Below are 20,972 nucleotides of genomic sequence, written 5' to 3'. Positions count from 1 at the left end.
GAATCCTGCAGCTCAATGGTCTCAACATGGACTTCACAAGTTTCAAAATCTCCCCACCCCCAACCTCATCCCAAAACTAACCCAGTTCGTCCCTGCCTCCTTAACCTGTCTGTCTTTTCTCCCACCTATCCACTCCTCCCACCTCATTGACCAACCCCCACACCCACCCCCACCTCTTACCTACCAGCCTTATCTCCTCCTCCTTGACCTGTGCTTCTTCCCTTGACTAACCAACACCCATCCTACTCCCCACCTACACTCACCTTTATTGGCTCCATCCCCATCTCCTCGACCTGTCAATCTCCTCTCCACCTATCTGCTCCTTTATCCACCTTCCATCTGCCTCCCCACCTCTCTATTTATTTCAGAGTCGCCCTTCCCTCCCCATTTCTGGAGAAGGGTCCAGACCTGAAATGTCAGCTTTCCTGCTCCTCTGAAGCTGCCTGGCCTGCTGTGTTCATCCAGTTCTATACCTTTATCATAAATACGGTGAGTTGTTCATTGACAATTAAAATTATTTGGTCTCACAAGAATAGTTCAAAATATAATCACTTCATACCTTTGCTCCCATTGCACCCTGAAGTCCTGGAGAGCCAGGTAAACCCTGAAATTTAAAGGTAAGGTCAACAATTAAGCAAGTTTTCTTCCCTAAGTGTCAAAAGATATGTCAATTCACCCTACTTTATTAACTGCAGTGTATCTTGTAAATTGTACACACTGATGCCACTGTGTAATAGTATTTCAGGGAATGAATATTGAAAGTGTGGGGTAGAGCCAAGCAGGCTCCTTTGTCCTGAGTAGAGTTGAGTTTTTTGAATGTTGTTGGAGTTGTATTCATCCAGGCAAGAAGATTAAGAGCAATGAGTTTCATTACTGGTCAATGGTGACACCAAAATGAATACGACAATAAGCCACCATTTATACCTGGTCTACCTGTGGTTTCAATGGTATAATCCAAATTCATGGTCCCTCACTCCAACCCTAGAACAACATCCTCAACTCCATGTGATACAAGCTCATGTGCATATGGAACATGACTTACTTAGATTTACTGATAGGCCTCTATCTTCATCTCCAACTCAACGATAATACCAAAGGACAATGAAATTCTAAACTTCTCTTCTTTCCTAGCAGATCTTTCAACTCACTCCTCTCTCCTCTTTCATCTTCATCGCTGCAAGACATTTGGGGATTGTGTTGTCTCCAAAGCTTATTCAGTAGATACATCTGCCTCCTGTCACTCTGTCCTCCCTAATATCTTCAGTTCTTCTTTGATCTTAGCTCCAGTCTCAACAGTCCAAAACTTCTTCCATATCACCAACCCCAAACTTCTCCAATCTCACATAACTCCCCCAGGCCTCCGCTCTTGACCAGTTTCTGACCACCAAAATCCCCCTCCTCAGCTGTAACACCTAAAAACATAGCCAATAATTCATTTATCTGGTCCTCCTACATATAAAACCATGGTAATTATGTAGTTCTTGACCCCTCAGCTCTTTCTCAATACCTGTGCACTTCCTCTTCTCTACCACATTCTTGCCACCAAATAGCACAGCCACCATTCATGTTTTTGAACCCTTATAGATTGCCTTACATTCTAGCAGTAGCACTGAGACCACCATAGTCAAAAATATCATTAACATACTGTATGTCTGTCACTGAGCTGCTGTATCTTTCCTCAAACCATGCTTGGTTTTCAATGCTAGCTGTCAGTCACTTCAACTTACTCCATCACTGCTGTTTCATGCTCTACCTCCACTGTCTACACTTAAATCCATTATTTGTACCACCACAACTTAAGACTCCCCCCCCGATGTTTACACGCAAGTTCATCACTCACCAATTCTCAGCACATCTGTATGATGCCCTTTGACAACAGCACCAATATTATTTGCCAATAATATCCATTTAACATTGCCAACATCCTTAGTGTTATGCTGTGATAATTGACTCTCCACTCGCTGTCAAGTTGTGGATGAGACAGAAGGCATTGCAATTCAAAAACAGACTGCAGATGAGCCAGAAGTATTGCAATGCAGAAATGTCAGGAAGAAAACCAACTGGTTCAGCTCAACCAGACACTCTGCATTTATCCACTGATTCTGTTGAATAGTCGAGATATCAGCAGTTTGGGGGCGGCATGGTGGTTCAGGGTTAGCACTGCTGTCTCATAGCATTAGGAACCCGGGTTTGATTCCACCCTTGGTGACTTGTGTGGAGGTTGCACATTCTCCCTGTGTCTGCGTGGGTTTCCTCCCACAGTCCAAAGATATGCAGGCTAGGTGGATTGGCCATGCTAAATTGCCCGTAGTGCCCAGGAATATTTAGGTTAGGTGGCTTATGCGAGATGGATCTGGGTGGGATGCTCTGAAGGTCAGTGTGAACTTGTTGGACCAAAGGGCCTGCTTCCACATTGCAGGGGTTCTATGAAATTTAAAAGGGCCACATAGTGTACTTCTGCTTCTATGTTGGTTGCCCACAACAATTTTTGGGGGTGATGGTGGAGTAGTAGTAAAATAGAGCAGAAAACTAGGTGTCCCAATCAATGCCCTGGGGATATGAGTTCAAATGGGTTCCACACAGTAACTGGTGGCCATGAAACGATCAACAACTGTCATAAAATCCCATCTGATTCACAAATGTCCTTTAGGCAAGGAAATATTCCATTCTTAACTGGTCTGGCCTACATGCAACTCCAGACCCACAGCAACACAGTTGATTCTTGACTGCATTCTTAAAAAAAGCTGAACAAATTACTCAGTTCAAGATGTTAAAAGGATGGACATAAAATGCTTGCATCTCCAGTGATGTTCATATCACGCAAGAATAAATTTTAAAACTCGAGCCCAATAACACATGGCTGGGTATCTTCCTTGCCCAACATCCAGTTCAACATATGAACCTGAGAAATAACCCAGATCTCCATTCCCACATTTTTCCCCACTATGAATGATATCCTGAGGTATCTCCGCCATTACAGAATTGAATTTCCCAATTCTTCCTTGCTTTGTCCCGAGAAAATGCCCCTTGTTCCACACAAAAAGCACTTCACTAGACTCCCATCCCCAACATAGGCTTTGTTATCTTTTAGGGTACAATCCTCATCCTCTTCTGCATCTCTGCTTGCACCAACAAATTTCAGTTTCCTCCTCCAGCCCTGCACCCATGAAGCTCATGCCCATTCTCCCCTCCTTCCACTCTACCACCAATGGTAGAGTGTCACCTATCTCTTCTCCATACACTCATAGAACATCGACCATGGAACATCAAACTGTACAGTACAGGAACAGACTCCTTGGCCAAGATGTTGTATCAGGCAGGGTGCCAAATGAAACTAATCCCTTCTGCCTGCCCTTGGTCCGTATTCCTTGCATATTCATATGCTTGTCTCAAAGTCCCTTAAATGCCCTTATCATATCTGCCTCCACTACCATCCCTGTTACTGCACAAAACTTGCCCTTCATGTCTCCTTTGAGCTTGTCCCCCCCCCCAACCTTAGGTGCATGACTCCTAGTGTTAGACGTTTCAACTCTAGGGAAAAGATTCTGACTGTCAACCCTATCAATATACCTCAATTTTATAGACTTCTATCAAGTCTCCTCTCAGCCTCCACCGCTCAAGAGGAAACAACCAGAGTTTTTCTATCCTCTCCTTAGAGCTCGTACCCTCTAATCCTGGCAGCATCCTAGTAAACCTCTTCTGCATCCTTTCCAAAGTCTCCACATTGTTCCTGTAATTTAGTGACCAGAATCAAACACAATACTCTAAGCGTAGCTTAATCCAAGTCTTATCAAGTGGCAACATGATATCCTGACTCTCATACTCCGTTCATAAAATCAGAGAATCCCTACATTGTGGAAACAGGGCCTTCAGCCCAACAAATCCACACCAACCATCACAGCATCCCCCCCAGACCCATTCCCCAAATGTACACATCCCTGAACACTACGGGCAATTTAACCTGGCCGATCCTCCTAGCCTGCACATCTTTGGACTGGGAGGAAACCGAACACCCGGAGGAAACCCACACAGACACAGGGAGAGTGTGCAAACTCCAAATAGACAGGCGCCTGAGGGTGGAATCATACCCAGGTCCTTGGCACTGTGAGGGAGCAGTGCTAACCACTGAGTCACTGTGCCGCCCTGTCAAAAAAAGCAAGCATGCCATATGTCTTCTTTACCAAACTATCTACTTGCATGACCAACTCCTTTCCTCTATCGCACTTCATGTCATGTCGTCTTCAAAACCCTCCATAATACCTTCCTCCTCAGCCATCATCACTCATTCCACACTTGATGCCTGCTTGGGTTTGACTGCTCCCGATAGTGAGGGCATCCTGGTTTTTTCTTCATGTGAGTTGCAGGCTACCAACGTGCTCCAAATGAGGACAGAAACTGTCAAAACTCTTACTGTTTGGGCAGACTAATGATTCCCCATAGATCCACTCTGAACCTTAGAGTTCTAGCAGTTGATGTTAAGTTATACACAGAAGTTATACTTACAGGTAAACCTCGAGATCCTGCCTCACCCGGAGCTCCTGGTTTGCCAGCTTCCCCCTATGAAGAAAGTAAAGAAGGAAGGTTCCAAACTTCAAATCGAAGAAAAAGGCAAAGTGTTTCCAAAAGAAATTGGAAGATTTCCAACTTACCTTTGATCCAGGCATTCCAGGTATACCATCCCGTCCATCAACACCTGGTAATCCCTAATACAGAAAACACAAGGCTCTTTAGAAATGGTAGCACAGTGAACTCAGCTGATTATGCAAATGAACTCTACACTGTGTACAGGGAACAAGGAAGCACGAAATTGCAATGAAAATAAATACAATGTTTAATCCTAATCTGGGGAGAGAGACACACAAGTTCATGCGTCAGGGCTGGGACAATTTTAGTAAAGTATTCAGAGCCAAATTATTAGCATAAAACTAAAATTGCGTTAATCCTTGAAATCTGAAATAAAAACAGTGAGTGCTGGATCACCTCAACAGGTCTGGACCATCTTTGGATAAAGAAAAATAAAGTTGACGTTTCAAACCATAAATTTTTCTAGAGTTCTGAAGAAGAGTCATGTTGGTCATGGAACATTACTTCCATTTCTCTCCCCACAGATGATGCCATACCTGCTGAATTTCTCTTGCACTTTATGTTTTTAATTTCAGAACAATAGTGTTTTGCTTCCCTTTACATGTGTGTACTCCCTCGGCCATCATACCCTCTCTAGATTTCTTTTAATTTCAGATTTCTAGATTTGTCTTGTTTTTCCAAACTTGCAGTCGTATTTTAACATAATTGATGTTCAAGATTGACTTTTCAGACACAAGGTGATAGCAGTTCAATAGGTGCTAAAACTGTGACTTCTGATAAATAGATAAGAAAACTGATGAAGAAATACTCACGGGCTCTCCCTTTGATCCTGGAGACCCTGTAATTCCTCTGGGACCGGGGCGACCCTGCAGATCAAATAAGAAAGACAGGTCAGGTCAGTTTTGAGCATTTCCCACAGCTTCACACATTGGACATGTAAATCAGATGAGTGGACATCAGGAGGCTATGTTACATTTCCCATTGACAGCAGGCTATGCTGATCTCTGTATTCGAGCTTCCAGTGGAGGCTCCAATGACAAAGCACATTGCAAAGGGCAAACCACAAGACAAATTGGATACCAATATGTAGGATGATGAGCTATCTTAGAGAAAATGAATAAGGCTCAAAATAAAAATGTATTCTTATGTCTACAGATCAGAGCGATATAGCTCTGAAAGAAGCTGTTCAGCCCATCATGCATGACTAGAGCTTTAAAAGAGCTCAGTTAGTTCCATTCACATGCAATTTTCCCATAACTCTGAAAATCTCTTTCATTAAATATTTATCCAAGTCCCATTCGAAATTTATTATAGATTTGCTTTTTGCAGTTTATCATAACTGTTTTCCTCATGTAGTCACTGGTTCTTTTCTCAATTATAAAAAAAACTTAATTCCTTCAGTTATGAAGAGATTGTGTCAGTGACCTAATGTGAGTGAACATCTTTTATCGGAGGTGAAAAGTACACACACTTGAGAAAAGTAATAAATAACGTGATGTAACTTACAGGATCACCTTTAGGGCCAGGCTCACCCAGAGGACCTTGAGGGCCGACATCTCCCTGTAAAAGAACAGGGATTTGTCACATATATTTCACAAATTATTGAATAGTCATCATGTGGACTGCAGCCTTGCTGTATACATTATCTTGACAAAATACTATGCCATGACACAATACTGCTATACAGCTGAGTGAAAACTGCATTACTTCTTAAAATCTCTAATAGGACAAACCCATTCAGTGGACACTACTGGTGTACATGTTTCTGGACAAATGATCAAGTAATATTCATGATCAGGAATGCAACATTCCTGAGACTTTCTGATTATTAACATGAAATGACTTCGTAAACACAAACCCAAACATTTCACTTCAACTAATTAATTCTTTAATATATTTGTTTGTTACACCAAGCATGTTCAAAGATTACAAACCTTCACTAACTTACAATTCACTCTCATACCACTGACCAGAAACTGGACTGGACTGATAAAATGAATACAATGACTACATGAGTAAGACAGAGGCTAGGAATTATGTTGTGAGGAACTCACCTGCTGACTTCCCAAAGCCTGTCTCCAATGTTCAGGACACAAGTCATTTGCAGCAGTGTGTGCCATTTACAAGATGTACTGCAGATATTTACCGATTCTCCTAAAACAGCAACTTCCAAACCCTCAAATGTGACCAGCAACCGGAGATGCATGGGAACATGAGCGCCTGCAAGTTTCCTCCAAGCCACACACTGTCCTGCTTGGAAAAGTGACCATTCCTTTAGTGTCAATGGGTCAAAATCCTGGCACCCCCTACCTAACATCATTGTTATCTACAGCATACTGACTGCAACATCATTGTGGTTGGCACAGTGTGCTGAGGGTTGTGAGCTCAATCTGAGATTTTCATTCAAATCATTCTAGAATCAGAATCATAAACCACTACAGCATGCAAGCAAGCCATTCAGCTCACTGAGTCCACACCATGCCTCCAAACAGCATCCCACCCAGACCCACCGCTCCACCCTATCCCATAACCCTGCATTTCCCTTGGGTAGCCTGTCCATCCTTCAACATTATGGACAATTTAGCATAGCCAATCCACCGAACCCACACACCTTTGGAGTGTGGGAGGAAACCCAGGCAGACACAGGGACAATGTGCAAACTCCACACAGAACAGAGGCTGGAATGGAACCTGTGTCCCAGGTACTATTTCACAATGCTAAAATAAGATTTGACCTGATCATATGTACAAATTAGCTACTAACTTGAATCAACAAATTACTACACTTCAAAAGTACTTCATTAGCTGAAAAGGCATTTTGAGATATCCCTGAGGACATAAGGTGCTATATAATTTAATGTTTTACGTACATTGTCAACACATTAGGAGTTTTTGTTCAAGGACATAAGCAACAACTAAGCAACAAATTGACAATTTCAATTTAATTTATTACCTTTGGGGCTATAAATAAATGAGTGGTCATTTTGGAACTCAACTAACACAATGTGATATCACAATTTCCAAGTAATCAATTTTGGAGATTCACAAATTACCTAGAAGCAGTACTCTGTCCACAGTCACAGCACAGGATCAACACAGTAATATACACATCGCTTTCAGTCAGATTTAACATGGACATTAACAATGAAACTTTTCATGAGCTATGGTATAAATAGAACTCATGAGACTGTGGAATAGGAGGTTAATTTCACAATGCTACACCACTCTTCACTATAAAGATCACATGTTTCCATCCTCAGAACACTGCCTCAGTCCCTTCACTCCCTCACTACCAACCGAGTGGATTAAATTTTGTTTTCCCCAGTGACCTGTCCAGTGACCCACTACCGCCCCCTCCGCCGCCCCACTAGGATCACTTATGAACAGATGAGCTGCTCATTTATCATACTGTCACTTGTGGGATATTGCTGTGCACAGATCTATTCCATAGGTTACAATAAGAACAAATTTAGTGAGCCAAGAAGTATTTAGTGATGTGAAAGGTGCTATTTAAATGCAAACTCTTCCTCTCTTTAATACAATGGCGAGCTCCCAGAAGTGACGATAGTGCCAGCTGGACACAGTAACAAAGATAAAGCTAACCACCTAATCAGAATGACGTGGTAACATTGAAGCATATAGACCGCATAACACTAAAGAGGCCACTGAACTCAAATGGTCTACGCTGCAATAACAAAGTGTGAGGCTGGATGCATCTCAGGAGCACAAAAGCTGACGTTTTGGGCCTAGACCCTTCATCAGAGAGGTCTACGCTGCAGTTTATTCTCAATCTGAGCTTCCTCCCAATGCTATCTTGTCTTTCCTCTCAGCATAATTTTCTATTTCTTCCTGTTTCATGCACTTGTTGAGCTTCCCTGAACTGCATCTATGCTATTTGCCTGCACAATTCCCTAAAGGTAGACAGTTTCACATTCACATCACCTATTGGCTAAATAAGACCGACCAGTTACATATGCATGACTTACAGGTGAACCAATAGGACCTAAACCGCCAGGTTCACCATCCAATCCACGAAGACCCTGGAGAAATAAGCCAAGAAGATTGTTTTAGAAGGAAAAAATCCAATAATTAATCTTTTGACAGCATTATGAACTTCAAGATTTACATATTCACTACCTTTGTTCTTTTGTGCAGCAATCTCTGACCATAATTATAATGGAGATTACGTACTACCTGCTGCAGTGAGAACCAGTTAAAAACACTTCCACCCTGGTAGCGCTATTTATTGAATCAGCTGTCGTGTATCGAAATAATATATTGGCTGACTTTTGGTTCTCTGTGGCAGTGAAGGAACATGATAAATCTGCTCCAAAAGTACTCCACTAAATATAAGTCACCCATATTTGATAATTTGGCTGCCAACACCACACAAAACTCTGCTCAACATTCTACTCAAATAAGTTATCTTAAGTATAAAGGTAAGCATAATACTTCATGGCCAACATTCACAGAATGAGCAGGAATGAATTCCCAATCAATTCTCTGTAACTTCTGCTCTTGATTTTTTACACCTATTGACATTAGCAGGCAAGCCAAATGAAAATTAAGAATATACTTTTACTCTGCTTGGCTTTCATACAAGCTGCAGTGCTCAGTAGGACATTTCATTAGAATTTGGAAATTATTGGCATTGGAAATTTTGCGAGTCAGGAGCTAACTCACTGTGAAACATACAGACAAATGAGTAACTGCCCCTGATATCTGTCATGGAACTGGCCCCAAAGTTCACTTTTGTAGGACAATAACATGCAAACCAATAAATAACAGCATCATGCTCTACCTGAATAAATACTTCTGTGGAGAGAAGCAACTGATTCACAGCTTGGCATCTTCTGCACATGCACAAATGCTGCTATAGCACAACAGAAGTTATTGCATTGCTCCATAACCAGAAACAAAAGTAGAGAACTATACATTTCAAAATAAATAGAATTGGGTTTTACAGCATTACAGGGTTGTACAGGAAAGCTTAGCATGCTGCTCCAAGAGTTTAGATTCCATTTTACAAAGCCTTGGGTAAACCACACCAGGAGTTTCTGGGGGCAGTTCTGAGCATCATACCTCAAGCAGCGGCTATTGGCCTTAGAGGGAGTGCATTGTAGGTTTACCAGAGTGATGTTTGATACCTGAACACTAAGTGTGTAATAAGGTAGATTACAGAAACATTTGTTGTATTGCCCACAATTCAGTGTTCAGGGGTGGGGGTACGATGTAATCTAACTATTGGAGCTAGACTTTTCAGGGATAAAACTGTGATTATGTATTTATGCAAAGGGTGGGGGAAGTTTAAACACTTTTCTGCAAATCGTAATTAATTCTAGAACACTTCATGGCCACTTAAGGAGGTTATGTTGAAAGAAAATGCATAAAATACTGCAAAGACTGTAGTAGGTTAGAATATTGGACAAAACTAGGGAGAAATAAAGAGTTTCTGTAGCTATTTAAATACGTAGAAGGAAGCTAAAGTGATCATTTGTCCCTTACTGATAGAGATTGGGGAATTAATGCTGGGATACAAGAAATTTGGGAAGCACTAGGCTTCTCTGCAGAAGTCACAAGAATACCTTACAACTAGTTGAAAATCAAGAGGAATAAAGAAGGAACTTAAAACAATCAATCACTGGGAAAATGTACTGGTAATACTAGTTGGATTAAAAGTTGACAAGTCCCCATGGGCATGACCATCTAATTCCTAACAACTTGAAAAAATGGCTGCATTGGTAATAATCTTCCAAGATTTGAGAGATTCTGGGAAGGTCCCAAGGGACTGGAAATGACAAATGTAATATCTTTATTCAAGAAAGGAGGGAGACAGAGAACGGGAAACTACAGAGAGTTGGTTTAATGTCCATCATAGGGAAAATGCTAGAATCCATTATTATGATGTAGAACAAGCAGGGTAGATAATGGAGAACCAGAGGTGATGTATTTGGATTTTAAAAAACGCATTTAATAAGGTGCACACAATCAGAATACGTTTCTTCACGGATGGAGTATTGGTTAGCTAAATGGAAGAAACGTTTTGGCTCATCTTCATGTTCGGAAAGTGTACCTGCCAGACTGCAGCAGGGAATAGTGCTGGAATTCAATTGTTTATGAAGCACTTTAATGGCAAATGGAGAGACTGAGCATCTGATAACTAGATTTGCTGATAACACAAACATGGGTAGGAGTGTAAGTCGTGTCGTGGGGTCAGCATCCTGGAACTCCCATCCTAACAGCACCTGGACTGCGATAGCTCAAGGCAGCTCACCATTACCTTCCCAAGGGCAACCGGGAATGGGTAATAACCAAAGTGACTCTCACATCATGTAAATGAAAATAAATAAATAAAAAGGAACGCGCAAAGAAATTATGGAGAGGTGGAGTGGGCAAAAATGTGGCACATGGAACATAACATGGGAAAATGTGAAGTTGTTCACTTTGATAAGACGACTAGGAAAGCAGCATATCATTTAAATGGAGAGACATTGCAGAACTTGGATTTGGATGTTTTACTACATGAATCACAAAGCATTAACATGTTGGTACAGCATATAATTAGGAGGGCAAATGGAGCGCTAGCTTTCATTGCGAGAGAAACAACAGCATAAATGAAGGGAAATGCTGTTACAACTATAGGTCAGTTTTTGTCCTGTGTGTGCAGGAGGGCTTCCTGACACAGTATGCAGATAGGCCAACAAGGGGCGAAGCCACATTAGATTTGGTACTGGGTAATGAGCCTGGCCAGGTGTTAGATTTGGAAGTAGGTGAGCACTTTGGTGATAGCGATCACAATTCTGTTATGTTTACTTTAGTGATGGAAATGGATGGGTGTATACCACTGGGCAAGAGTTATAGCTGGGGGAAAGGCAATTACAATGAGATTAGGCAAGATTTAGGGAGCATAGGATAGGGAAGGAAACTGCAGGGGATGGGCACATTAGAAATGTGGAGCTTATTCAAGGAAAAGCTCCTGTGTGTCCGAGATAAGTATGTACCTGTCAGGCAGGGAGGAAGCTGTAGAGTGCAGGAGCCACGGCTTAAGGAGGAGGTGGAATCTCTGGTCAAGAGGAAGAAGGCGGCTTATGTTAGGATGAGATGTCATGGCTCAGTTAGGGAGCTTGAGGGCTATGAGGTAGCCAGGAAAGACCTAAAGAGAGAGCTCAGAAGAGCCAGGAGGAGACATGAGAAGTTGTTGGCGGATAGGATCAGGGTAAACCCTAAGGCTTTCTATAGGTATTTAAGAATTAAAAGAATGACGAAAGTAAGATTAGGGCCAATCAAGGATAGTAGTGGGAAGTTGTGTGTGGAGTCAGATGAGATAATGGAAGCACTAAATGAATATTTTTCCAACAGTATTCATTCTAGAAAACGACAATGTTGTCGAGGAGAATACTGAGATACAGGCTACTCGACTAGGTGGGATTGAGGTTCACAAGGAAGAGGTATTAGAAATCCTTCAGAGGGTGAAGATAGATAAGTCCCCTGGGCCGGATGGGATTTATCCTCGGATCCTCTGGGAAGCCAGGGAGGAGATTGCCCAGCCTTTGGCATTGATCTTTAACTTGTCATTGTCTACAGCAATAGTGCCAGACGACTGGAGGATAGCAAATGTGGTTCCCCTGTTCAAGAAGGGGAGTAGAGACAACCCTGGTAATTATAGACCAGTAAGCCTTACCTCAGTTGTTGGTAAAGTGTTGGAAAAGGTTATAAGGGATAGGATTTATAATCATCTAGAAAAGAATAAATTGATTAGGGATAGTCAGCACGGTTTTGTGAAGGGAAGGTCGTGCCTCACAAACCTTATTGAGTTCTTTGAGAAGGTGGCCAAACAGGTAGATGAGAGTAAACTGGTTGATGTGGTGTATATGGATTTCAGCAAGGCGCTCGATAAGGTTCCCCACAATAGGCTATTGTACAAAATGCGGAGGAATGGAATTGTGGGAGATATAGCAGTTTGGATCGGAAATTGGCTTGCTGAAAGAAGACAGAGGGTGGTAGTTGATAGGAAATGTTCATCCTGGAGACCAGTTACTAGTGGCGTACTAGTGGCAAGGGTCGGTGTTGGGTCCACTGCTGTTTGTCATTTTTATAAATGACCTGGATGAGGGCGTAGAAGGATGGGTTAGTAAATTTGCAGATGACACTAAGGTCGGTGGAGTTGTGGATAGTGACGAAGGATGCTGGTATGATAGGTTACAGAGAGACATAGATAAGCTGCAGAGCTGGGCTGAGAGGTGGCAAATGGAGTTTAATGCAGACAAGTGTGAGGTGATGCATTTTGGTAGGAGTAACCAGAAGGCAAAGTACATGGCTAATGGTAAGATTCTTAGCAGTGTAGATGAGCAGAGAAATCTCAGTGTCCATGTACACAGATCCTTGAAAGTTTCCATCCAAGTTGACAGAGCTGTTAAGAAGGCGTACAGTGTTTTAGCTTTTATTAATAGAGGGATCGAGTTCCAGAACTAAGAGGTTATGGTGAAGCTGTACAAAACTCTGGTGCGGCCGCACTTGGAGTATTGTGTACAGTTCTGGTCGCCGCATTATAAGGAGGATGTGGAAGCTTTGGAAAGGGTGCAGAGGAGATTTACTAGGATGTTGCCTGGTATGGAGGGAAGGTCTTACGAGGAAAGGCTGAGGGACTTGAGGCTGTTTTCATTAGAGAGAAGAAGGTTGAGAGATGACTTAATTGAAACATATAAAGTAATCAGAGGGTTAGATAGGGTGGATAGGGAGAGCCTTTTTCCTAGGATGGTGACGGCGAGCATGGGCAGGCATAGCTTTAAATTGAGGGGTGAAAGATATAGGACAGATGTCAGAGGTAGTTTCTTTACTCAGAGAGTAGTAAGGGAATGGAACGCTTTGCCTGCAACGGTAGTAGATTCACCAACTTTAGGCACATTTAAGTCGTCATTGGATAAGCATATGGACATACATGGAATAGTGTAGGTTAGATGGGCTTGAGATCGGTATGTCAGGTCGGCACAACATCAAGGGCCGAAGGGCCTGTACTGTACTGTAATGTTCAATGTTCTATGTAACTATACAGACCGACATAACTCCATATTTGGACTAATTGTAGAGTTCTCGTCCCCTGATGTAAGAAAGGATATATTAAGCAGTTTGGAGAAGATTTACCTGACTAAAGAGGTGGCCTCACAAGGAGAGTTGTGGCAAAAGAATGGGAAGTAATCTCATTGAAATTTATAAGATATAACCTTCCTCAAACCTCTAATTTCTCTGGAAGGAAATTACATTTTCAATTTTAAAATCTGCTCAGCCATGTCTGTGGGTTTCTGTAAAAGTGTCACGAAGCCAGAAGAAGTTTGGAACAGAAAGGACAAATTGCAAGTTAATGAGATAGAAACTGAGGCAGTGTTTGAGCTTAACCATTTTCATCAGTTTAACTTACCATATCACCCTTTCGTCCATCCAAACCAGCATAACCTCTCAGACCTTGAATACCCTAAAGTTGACAAGAAAACTTCTTGTTAAAACAGCAAGTAATTATAAGAAACTATTAGAACTATTGTGGTCAGTTTTAATTTCTTTGTTCCAGTTGTCAGAGTAAAAATTTTTGCAGGATCACTGTTAACTGTGGTTCAGTTGGTGACACAATTGTATCCAGGTCAAAAGTTTGTGGATTCAAATCATGCCTCTCCGGCACTTGTACATAACAATGTAGGCGGTACCTTGCCCCAATTGATCAGTTGAAGACTAAGTCAGCAAATATTTAATTCAATTCCTGACTCCCAGAAGGGAGGAGTGACCCAGATCACATGTAAATAATGTTTATGGTTGGGGGGGAAAATTTGCAAGGTTGGGACTAAAGTCACTCAGAATAATTACCCCCACTCCCAACATCCAATCTCTTGATGAAGCACTAAGTGCCTTTGATTGAGGGGCCTCCCACCTGCACCCCAATAACATCCCACCCCCACCCTGAGATGAAAAGTATCCCATACACTCTCAGCTGTCATATACACCTCATGAGTTAAGTCAAGCCTTGAGTAATTGTTAATTGGGTTGTGAAGGTTCATTGTGAGCCTTCCCACCCAGAACCTAATTCTGATGGAGGTAAGAAGCCTTAGTCGAGGATTAGATTAGATTCCCTACAGTGTGGAAACAGGCCCTTCAGTGTAGACATTTCCTACCTCCCAAGTTCACCAACAGAAAATTCCACCCAATATCTTGGAAATAATTTTTTCAACTTCTGATCCACAAAAGCAGAATTGCCCATCCCCACTCCCCCGCTAGACTTTAAGAGTCAGCCAAACTCTGGGATTGGAATCATGTGAACGGAACAGAATAATAGTCCCTGGAGGGCATAAGTAAAACTGCTAGTTGCTGTGACAATCCAACAGCTTTCATTGCAATTTTCTAATGTTAGGCCATAAATTGACAGCTTTGGAATTGGAACTTATGATTCATAATTTCTGTTCCAGTTCCATAAAAATTTAAGTATCCACGCTGTCCAGAATCATAGAGTCGTAGAGCTGAACAACAAGGAAGCAGACATTTCGGTCCAAGTCATCCACGCCGACCAAATGTCCTGAATAAATCTAGTCCGACTTGCCAGTATTTGGCCCATATCTCTGTAAAACCTTCCTATTAATATACCCATCCAGATGCCTTTAAATATAGCAATTGTACCAGGCTTCACCACTTCCTCTAGCAGCTCATTCCATGCATGCATCACACACATGAAAATGTTGTCACTTAGGTCCCTTTTAAATCTTTCCCTTCTCACTTTAAACATATTCCCTCTAGCTTTGGACTCCACCACCCTGGCAAAAAGACCTTGGCTATTCACCCTATCCATGCCCCTCATAATTTTATAAACGTCTGTAAGGTCACTCCTCAGCCTCCAATACTCCAGGGAAAATAACCCCAACCTAATTAGCCTCGCCCTATAGCTCAAACCCTCCAACCCTGCCAACATCCTTTTATATCTTTTCTGAAACGTTTCAAGTTTCACAATATCCTTCTTATGGTAGGGAGCCCAGATTCATATACAATATTACAAAAGTGGCCTAACCAATGTCCTTTTCATCTGCAACAGGACTTCCCACCTCCTACACTCAATACACTGACCAATAAAAGCAAGCATACAAAATGCCTTCTTCATTATCTTGTCTACCTGCAACTCCATTTACAAGGAGCTATGAACCTGCACTCTTCACACAGCAACACTCCCCGGGACATTACCTTCAGTTTATAAGTCCTGCCCTGATTTGCCTTTCCAAAATGCAGCACCTCAAATTTATCTAAATTAATCTCCATCTGCTACTCCTCGATCAATTGGCCCACCTGATCAAGATCCCATTGTATTCTGAAGCAAGCTTCTTCACTGTCCATTACACCTTGAATTTTGGTATCATCTGCAAACATACTAACCATACCTCCTATGTTCACAATCAAATCATTCATATAAATGACAAAAAGCAGTGGACCCAGCACTGATCACTACAGCACACCACTGGTTAAAGGTCTGCAGTCTGAAAAGCAACCCTCCACCACTGCCCTTTGTCTTCTACCTTCAAGCCAGTTATGTATCCAAATAGCTAGTTCTCCCTGTAATCCGTGCGACCTAACCTTGCTAACCAAGAACCTTGTCCAACGCTTTACTGAAATCCATATAGAGCACATCCACTGCTCTGCCCTCATCAATCCTCTTCAGTGAGTTTTTTTGAAGAAGCAATCAAGTCAGACACGATTTCCCATGCACAAAGCCATGTTCACTATCCCTAATCAGTCCTTGACTTTCCACATACATGTAAATCCTGTCCCTCAGGATTCCCTCCAACAATTTGCCTGCCACTGATGTCAGGCTCATGGTCTTTATTTCTCTGGCTTTTCCTTGCCACCTTTCTTAAGTAGTGGCACATTAGCCAACCTCTAGTCTTCCAGCTCCTTACCTGTGGCTAACAATGATACAAACATCTCAGCAATGGGCCCAGCAATCTCTTAGCTAGCATCCCCCAGAGTTTTACAGAACACTTGATCAGGTATCATTATCATAGAATTCCTACAGTGTGGAAACAGGCCAACAAGTCCACACCGACCCTGAGAGCATCCTACCCAGACACCTCACCCTATAACCCACCTAATCTACACATCCATGAACACTACGGGCAATTTAGCATGGCCAATCCATCGAGCCTGCACAACTTTGGATGGTGGGAGGAAACCGGAGCACCCAGAGGAAAGTCACAGACACAGGGAGAATGTGCAAGCTCCACACAGACAGTTGCTTGAGGCTGGAATCAAACCTGGTCCCTGGCACTGTCAGGCAGCAGTGCTAACCACTAAGCCATTGTGCCCACCCTTAATCGAGGGGATTTATCCAATTTTTTGCATTTTAAGATGTCCAGCACCTGTAATTTGGACATTTTTCAAGATGTCACTATTTATTTCCCAAGTTCGATGTTCCATATCCTTCTCCACAGCAAACACTGATGCAAAATACCCCATCTTCTGCAGCTCCAAACTTAGGCAGCCTTGCTGATCTTCCAGAGGCCTTATTGTCTCCCTAGTTTCTCATTTGTCCTTAATGTTTTTGTAGAACCCCTATGGTTCTCCTTAACCCTATTTGCCAAAGCAAATTCATGTCCCCTTTTTGCCCTCCTGAATTCCTTAAGTATACACCTATTGTCTTTATATTCTTCTGGGGAATTATTCAATTCTTGTTGTCTATACCTGACATATGCTTCCTTCTTATTCTCGACCAAAACCTCAAATTTTCTGGTCATCCAGCATTCTCAGCATCTACCAGCCTTGCCCTTCACCCTAACAGGAACAGACTGTCGCTGGACTCTTACCTCACTTTTGAAGGCTTCCCAGTTTTCAGCCTTCCGTGTACCTGAGAACATCCGCCCCCAATCAATTTGAAAGTTCTTGCCTCTTACTGTCAAAATTGGCTTTTCTTCAATTTAGAACTGGAACTTTCAGATACGATCTATGTTTCTCCATTACTATTTTAAAATTGAGAAAATTATGGTACTGGCACCTCAGTCACCTGCTCAGCCCTATTTCCAAACAGTAGGTCAAGTTTTGCATCTTCTTTGGTGGGGTCATCCACAAATTAACTCAGAGAATTTTCTTGTACACGCTTAAATTCTTCTCCATCCAAGCCCTTAACATTATGACAGTAGCAGTCTATGTTTGGACAGTTAAAGTCCCTTATCATTACCACCCTATTATTCCTACAGATAACCCAGATCTCCTTACAAATTTGTTTCTTAATTTTCCACTGACTATTGGGAGGTCTATAGTACAATCCGAATATGATGATAAGTTCCATCCAAATAACTTGTGCTTGTGTATTCCCAGGAATATCCTCCCCAGTTACAGCCATTATGTTATTCCTAATCAAAAACGTCACTCTCCTCCTCTGTTGTCCCCTTTTCTACCGTTCCCATAGCATCTATACCCTGAAATATGAAACTGTCAGTCCTGCCCACCCCTGAGCCATGTCTCTGTGATTGTTATGATATCTCAATCCCATGTTCCCAACCATGCCCCGAGTTCATCTGCCCTACCTGTGAGGCCGATAACACTGAAATAAATGCAGTTAATTTATCAGTCCTACCTGCTTCTCTGCCTTGTTCTTGGCTGCCCTAACTGTTTGACTTGCCCCTATTCCCAACTGCACCAGTCTCAGACTAATTTCCCCCGGTCCCACCACCAACACAACCCTCCCACTAAACCCCTACTCCCACACCTTGCTGGTAAATCCTCCTGAGCAACTGCAGCAAATCCTTCCACCAGCATATTAATCCCCTTCCACTTCAGGTTCAATCCCTTCTTATACAGTTAACTTCTTCTCTAAAAGAGATTTCAATAATCCAAAAATGTAAGTCCTTCTCCCCTGCACCAACTTCTCAGCTACGTATTCATTTGTTCTATCATCCTATTCATACCCTCACTAGTTCATGGTATGAGTAATTCAAGTATTACTATCCTTGAGAACTGCCCTTTTAAATTCCTGCCTAGTTTCCTATATTCTCTCTTCCGAATCCTGTCCTTGTCTCTTCCCATGTCATCAGTTCTAAGGTGTACAACAATCTCCTGCCAGTCACTCTCTTCTTTGAGAATATTCTGCACCCTCTCCAAGATATCCTTGATTCTGGCACCAGGGAGTCAATGCACCATTCTGATGTCTCGCTGTTGGATGCAGAAACGTCAGTCTGTGTCTCTGACTAGCAAGTCCCCTTTCACAATTGATCGTTCAAAACTTGACATACCCCCTCCATTACATTAGAGCCAGTCACAGTACCAGAAACCTGGTTGTCAGTGTTACATTCCCCTGAGCGTCCATCATCCCGTAAATTTCCAAAACAGAATATTTGTTTCAGATGGGGATAGCCCCACAGGAGACTCCTGCTCTACCTGCCTTCTTCTCGTACCTTTCCTGGAAACAACTCATCTGTCTAACTATCCCAGGGATTTTCTCTCTTCCTGCAGCTGCCATCCATCACACCCCCAGCTCTTGTAAATTCCTCATTGCCTCTAACCGCTGCTCCAACTGATCCACGCAATCCAATAGGATTCGTGATGAAGGCAGCTTCCTGCAGACATAATCACCAGTATCATGGAATAATTTCCCACATCTGACAGCAAGGGCATATCAGTCTACTAAAGGCCATCTCTGCACCTTAACAATATACAAACTCAGAAAACTGGACAGTCTTACTGTTCTAAAAATATTGCTCCAGGCTGAATTCGCACCTACGTTTTATATTTATAAATTTTAATCGTGAGACAGATTTCAAAAACACAATCAAAAACAGAACACATTCTAAATACTAGATTTACAAAACAAAATTATAGTTATACTTTAAAACTAGCCACTTAGCTGTTCTCTGCTGTGAGCTTCCACATTCGGGTTTCTCCAAGATCAGCTGTGAATTTCAGTGTTTTATTATTTTTCGTAGATAAACTCCAATGTCCAGAGACACTTGAAACCAAACAGCAGAGGCAGTCAACTGATTAGGTTCACTGCTGGGTCAGACAGCTGTGCAGGTTTATTTCTCCCTTGTTTTCACTTCCTATGTGATAATTCTTCCTCCTTTTTAAAGTGCCATTGTTTTGATATTTTTGGCCAAATTTACAAAACAAAGCAGCAGCTTATAAAGCAGCACTTACTGCTCTGAGAATTCGAGGAAAATCAACTCCAACGTTGAAAATACCTCAAAAAACAAAGGAAAAGATCTTGTAGCCACAATTTTTTCCTGCCCTCCATCTTGGATTACCCAGAATCCTACTGTGCATCTTCCCTCCTAGTACAAGAGTATGTGGCATTCTCAACCATAATTCAGAGAGTCTGTTGACTTATTTTTCTAATCAATCTGTTCAGAGTTGTTACTATGCACCACTAGGAAAGGTAGTACTTGAAGCCAGGCCTCTTGGCTCAGAGGTAGGGATACTACCACTGTACCATAAGAGCCCTTTCCATTGCCTTAAGAATCTTAAATATTTAAATACTTTCAGCATAATACAGTAATGTACAGCTACAGAGAGTCATTATAGGGTCATTAAAAAAATCATTAAAAACTGGCTCTAATTGCTTGATTTTTATGATGATCTGCAAGTCCAAATGGAACAAGGGATAGCAGATCAGCCTCCCTTTATACAGCATCCTTATATTTCCATAGCAGGAGTGGTGGCTGTGCAAAATGAGCAGTTAATTGGAGATCACCTGTTTGATCTCTGCTGGTGAAAATGGGAAATGAGTCCAAAGTTTCCAATGACAATATCACAAGATATATTTGAAGAATGTAATACTTTACTGGTGGGCCTTGAGCACCTAATTCTCCAAGAGCTCCCTGTTCTCCTTCTTCACCCTAAAAGACAAAAACAAAGCAGAGTGGAATGAGCAACATGAGCAAGTTTCTGCCCCATTCACAGACAGAATGACTTAACTGTAACACGGTTCAAAGCAACAAGGACAAAATCATGTCATGCAAAAGGAGGTCCATTGCCACTCAATTGATGACAACAGGAATAAAACTGTATAGGAACTGGGAAATTTATAAATTTAGCAATAGTTCAGGAGACACTGGCCATAATCATCAGTATTGCCTTACTAGCCTTAACTTGGACATTGTTCAAAATGACTTTGTAGAACTGTAAGTGAAAATAAATTGGAGACACCATTGTACAAGAGTCCCAACATGCTTGCTTCTTATCTGGAAAGCCTCAAGACATGATTCCCCGTTTGTACTCTTTGCATATAAATGATCATTTCATTATGCCATTTATATGCTAATATGTTTAGAGCTTATATTATTTCATACAATACCTTGCCATTCACATGGTTGTACTTGGCATTGAGTAAAGACAGGTGGGGCAGATTCCCCACATGTATTGTTTGCATGTAAATGA

General features: G+C 41.9%; 1 protein-coding gene across 2 annotated transcripts in view; it reads right to left on the bottom strand.

Annotated features, from left to right (window-relative positions):
• The window catches only part of LOC125452713 (collagen alpha-1(IX) chain-like), a 142,870-nt gene that overhangs the window by 74,713 nt on the left and 47,185 nt on the right, over positions 1 to 20,972 (bottom strand). For both annotated transcript variants that reach the window (XM_059645501.1, XM_059645500.1), the window contains exons 13-20: positions 20,378 to 20,431; positions 13,999 to 14,052; positions 8,570 to 8,623; positions 6,091 to 6,144; positions 5,397 to 5,450; positions 4,650 to 4,703; positions 4,504 to 4,557; positions 560 to 604 (exon numbers count right to left, since the gene is read on the bottom strand). In XM_059645501.1, coding sequence (XP_059501484.1) covers positions 560 to 604; positions 4,504 to 4,557; positions 4,650 to 4,703; positions 5,397 to 5,450; positions 6,091 to 6,144; positions 8,570 to 8,623; positions 13,999 to 14,052; positions 20,378 to 20,431 — 423 coding nt within the window. The remainder of the gene's footprint in view (positions 1 to 559; positions 605 to 4,503; positions 4,558 to 4,649; positions 4,704 to 5,396; positions 5,451 to 6,090; positions 6,145 to 8,569; positions 8,624 to 13,998; positions 14,053 to 20,377; positions 20,432 to 20,972) is intronic.

Source organism: Stegostoma tigrinum, chromosome 4 (genome assembly GCF_030684315.1).
Source record: "Stegostoma tigrinum isolate sSteTig4 chromosome 4, sSteTig4.hap1, whole genome shotgun sequence".
Classification (NCBI taxonomy): domain Eukaryota; kingdom Metazoa; phylum Chordata; class Chondrichthyes; order Orectolobiformes; family Stegostomatidae; genus Stegostoma; species Stegostoma tigrinum.
This window is presented reverse-complemented; position numbering and strand designations above follow the sequence as displayed.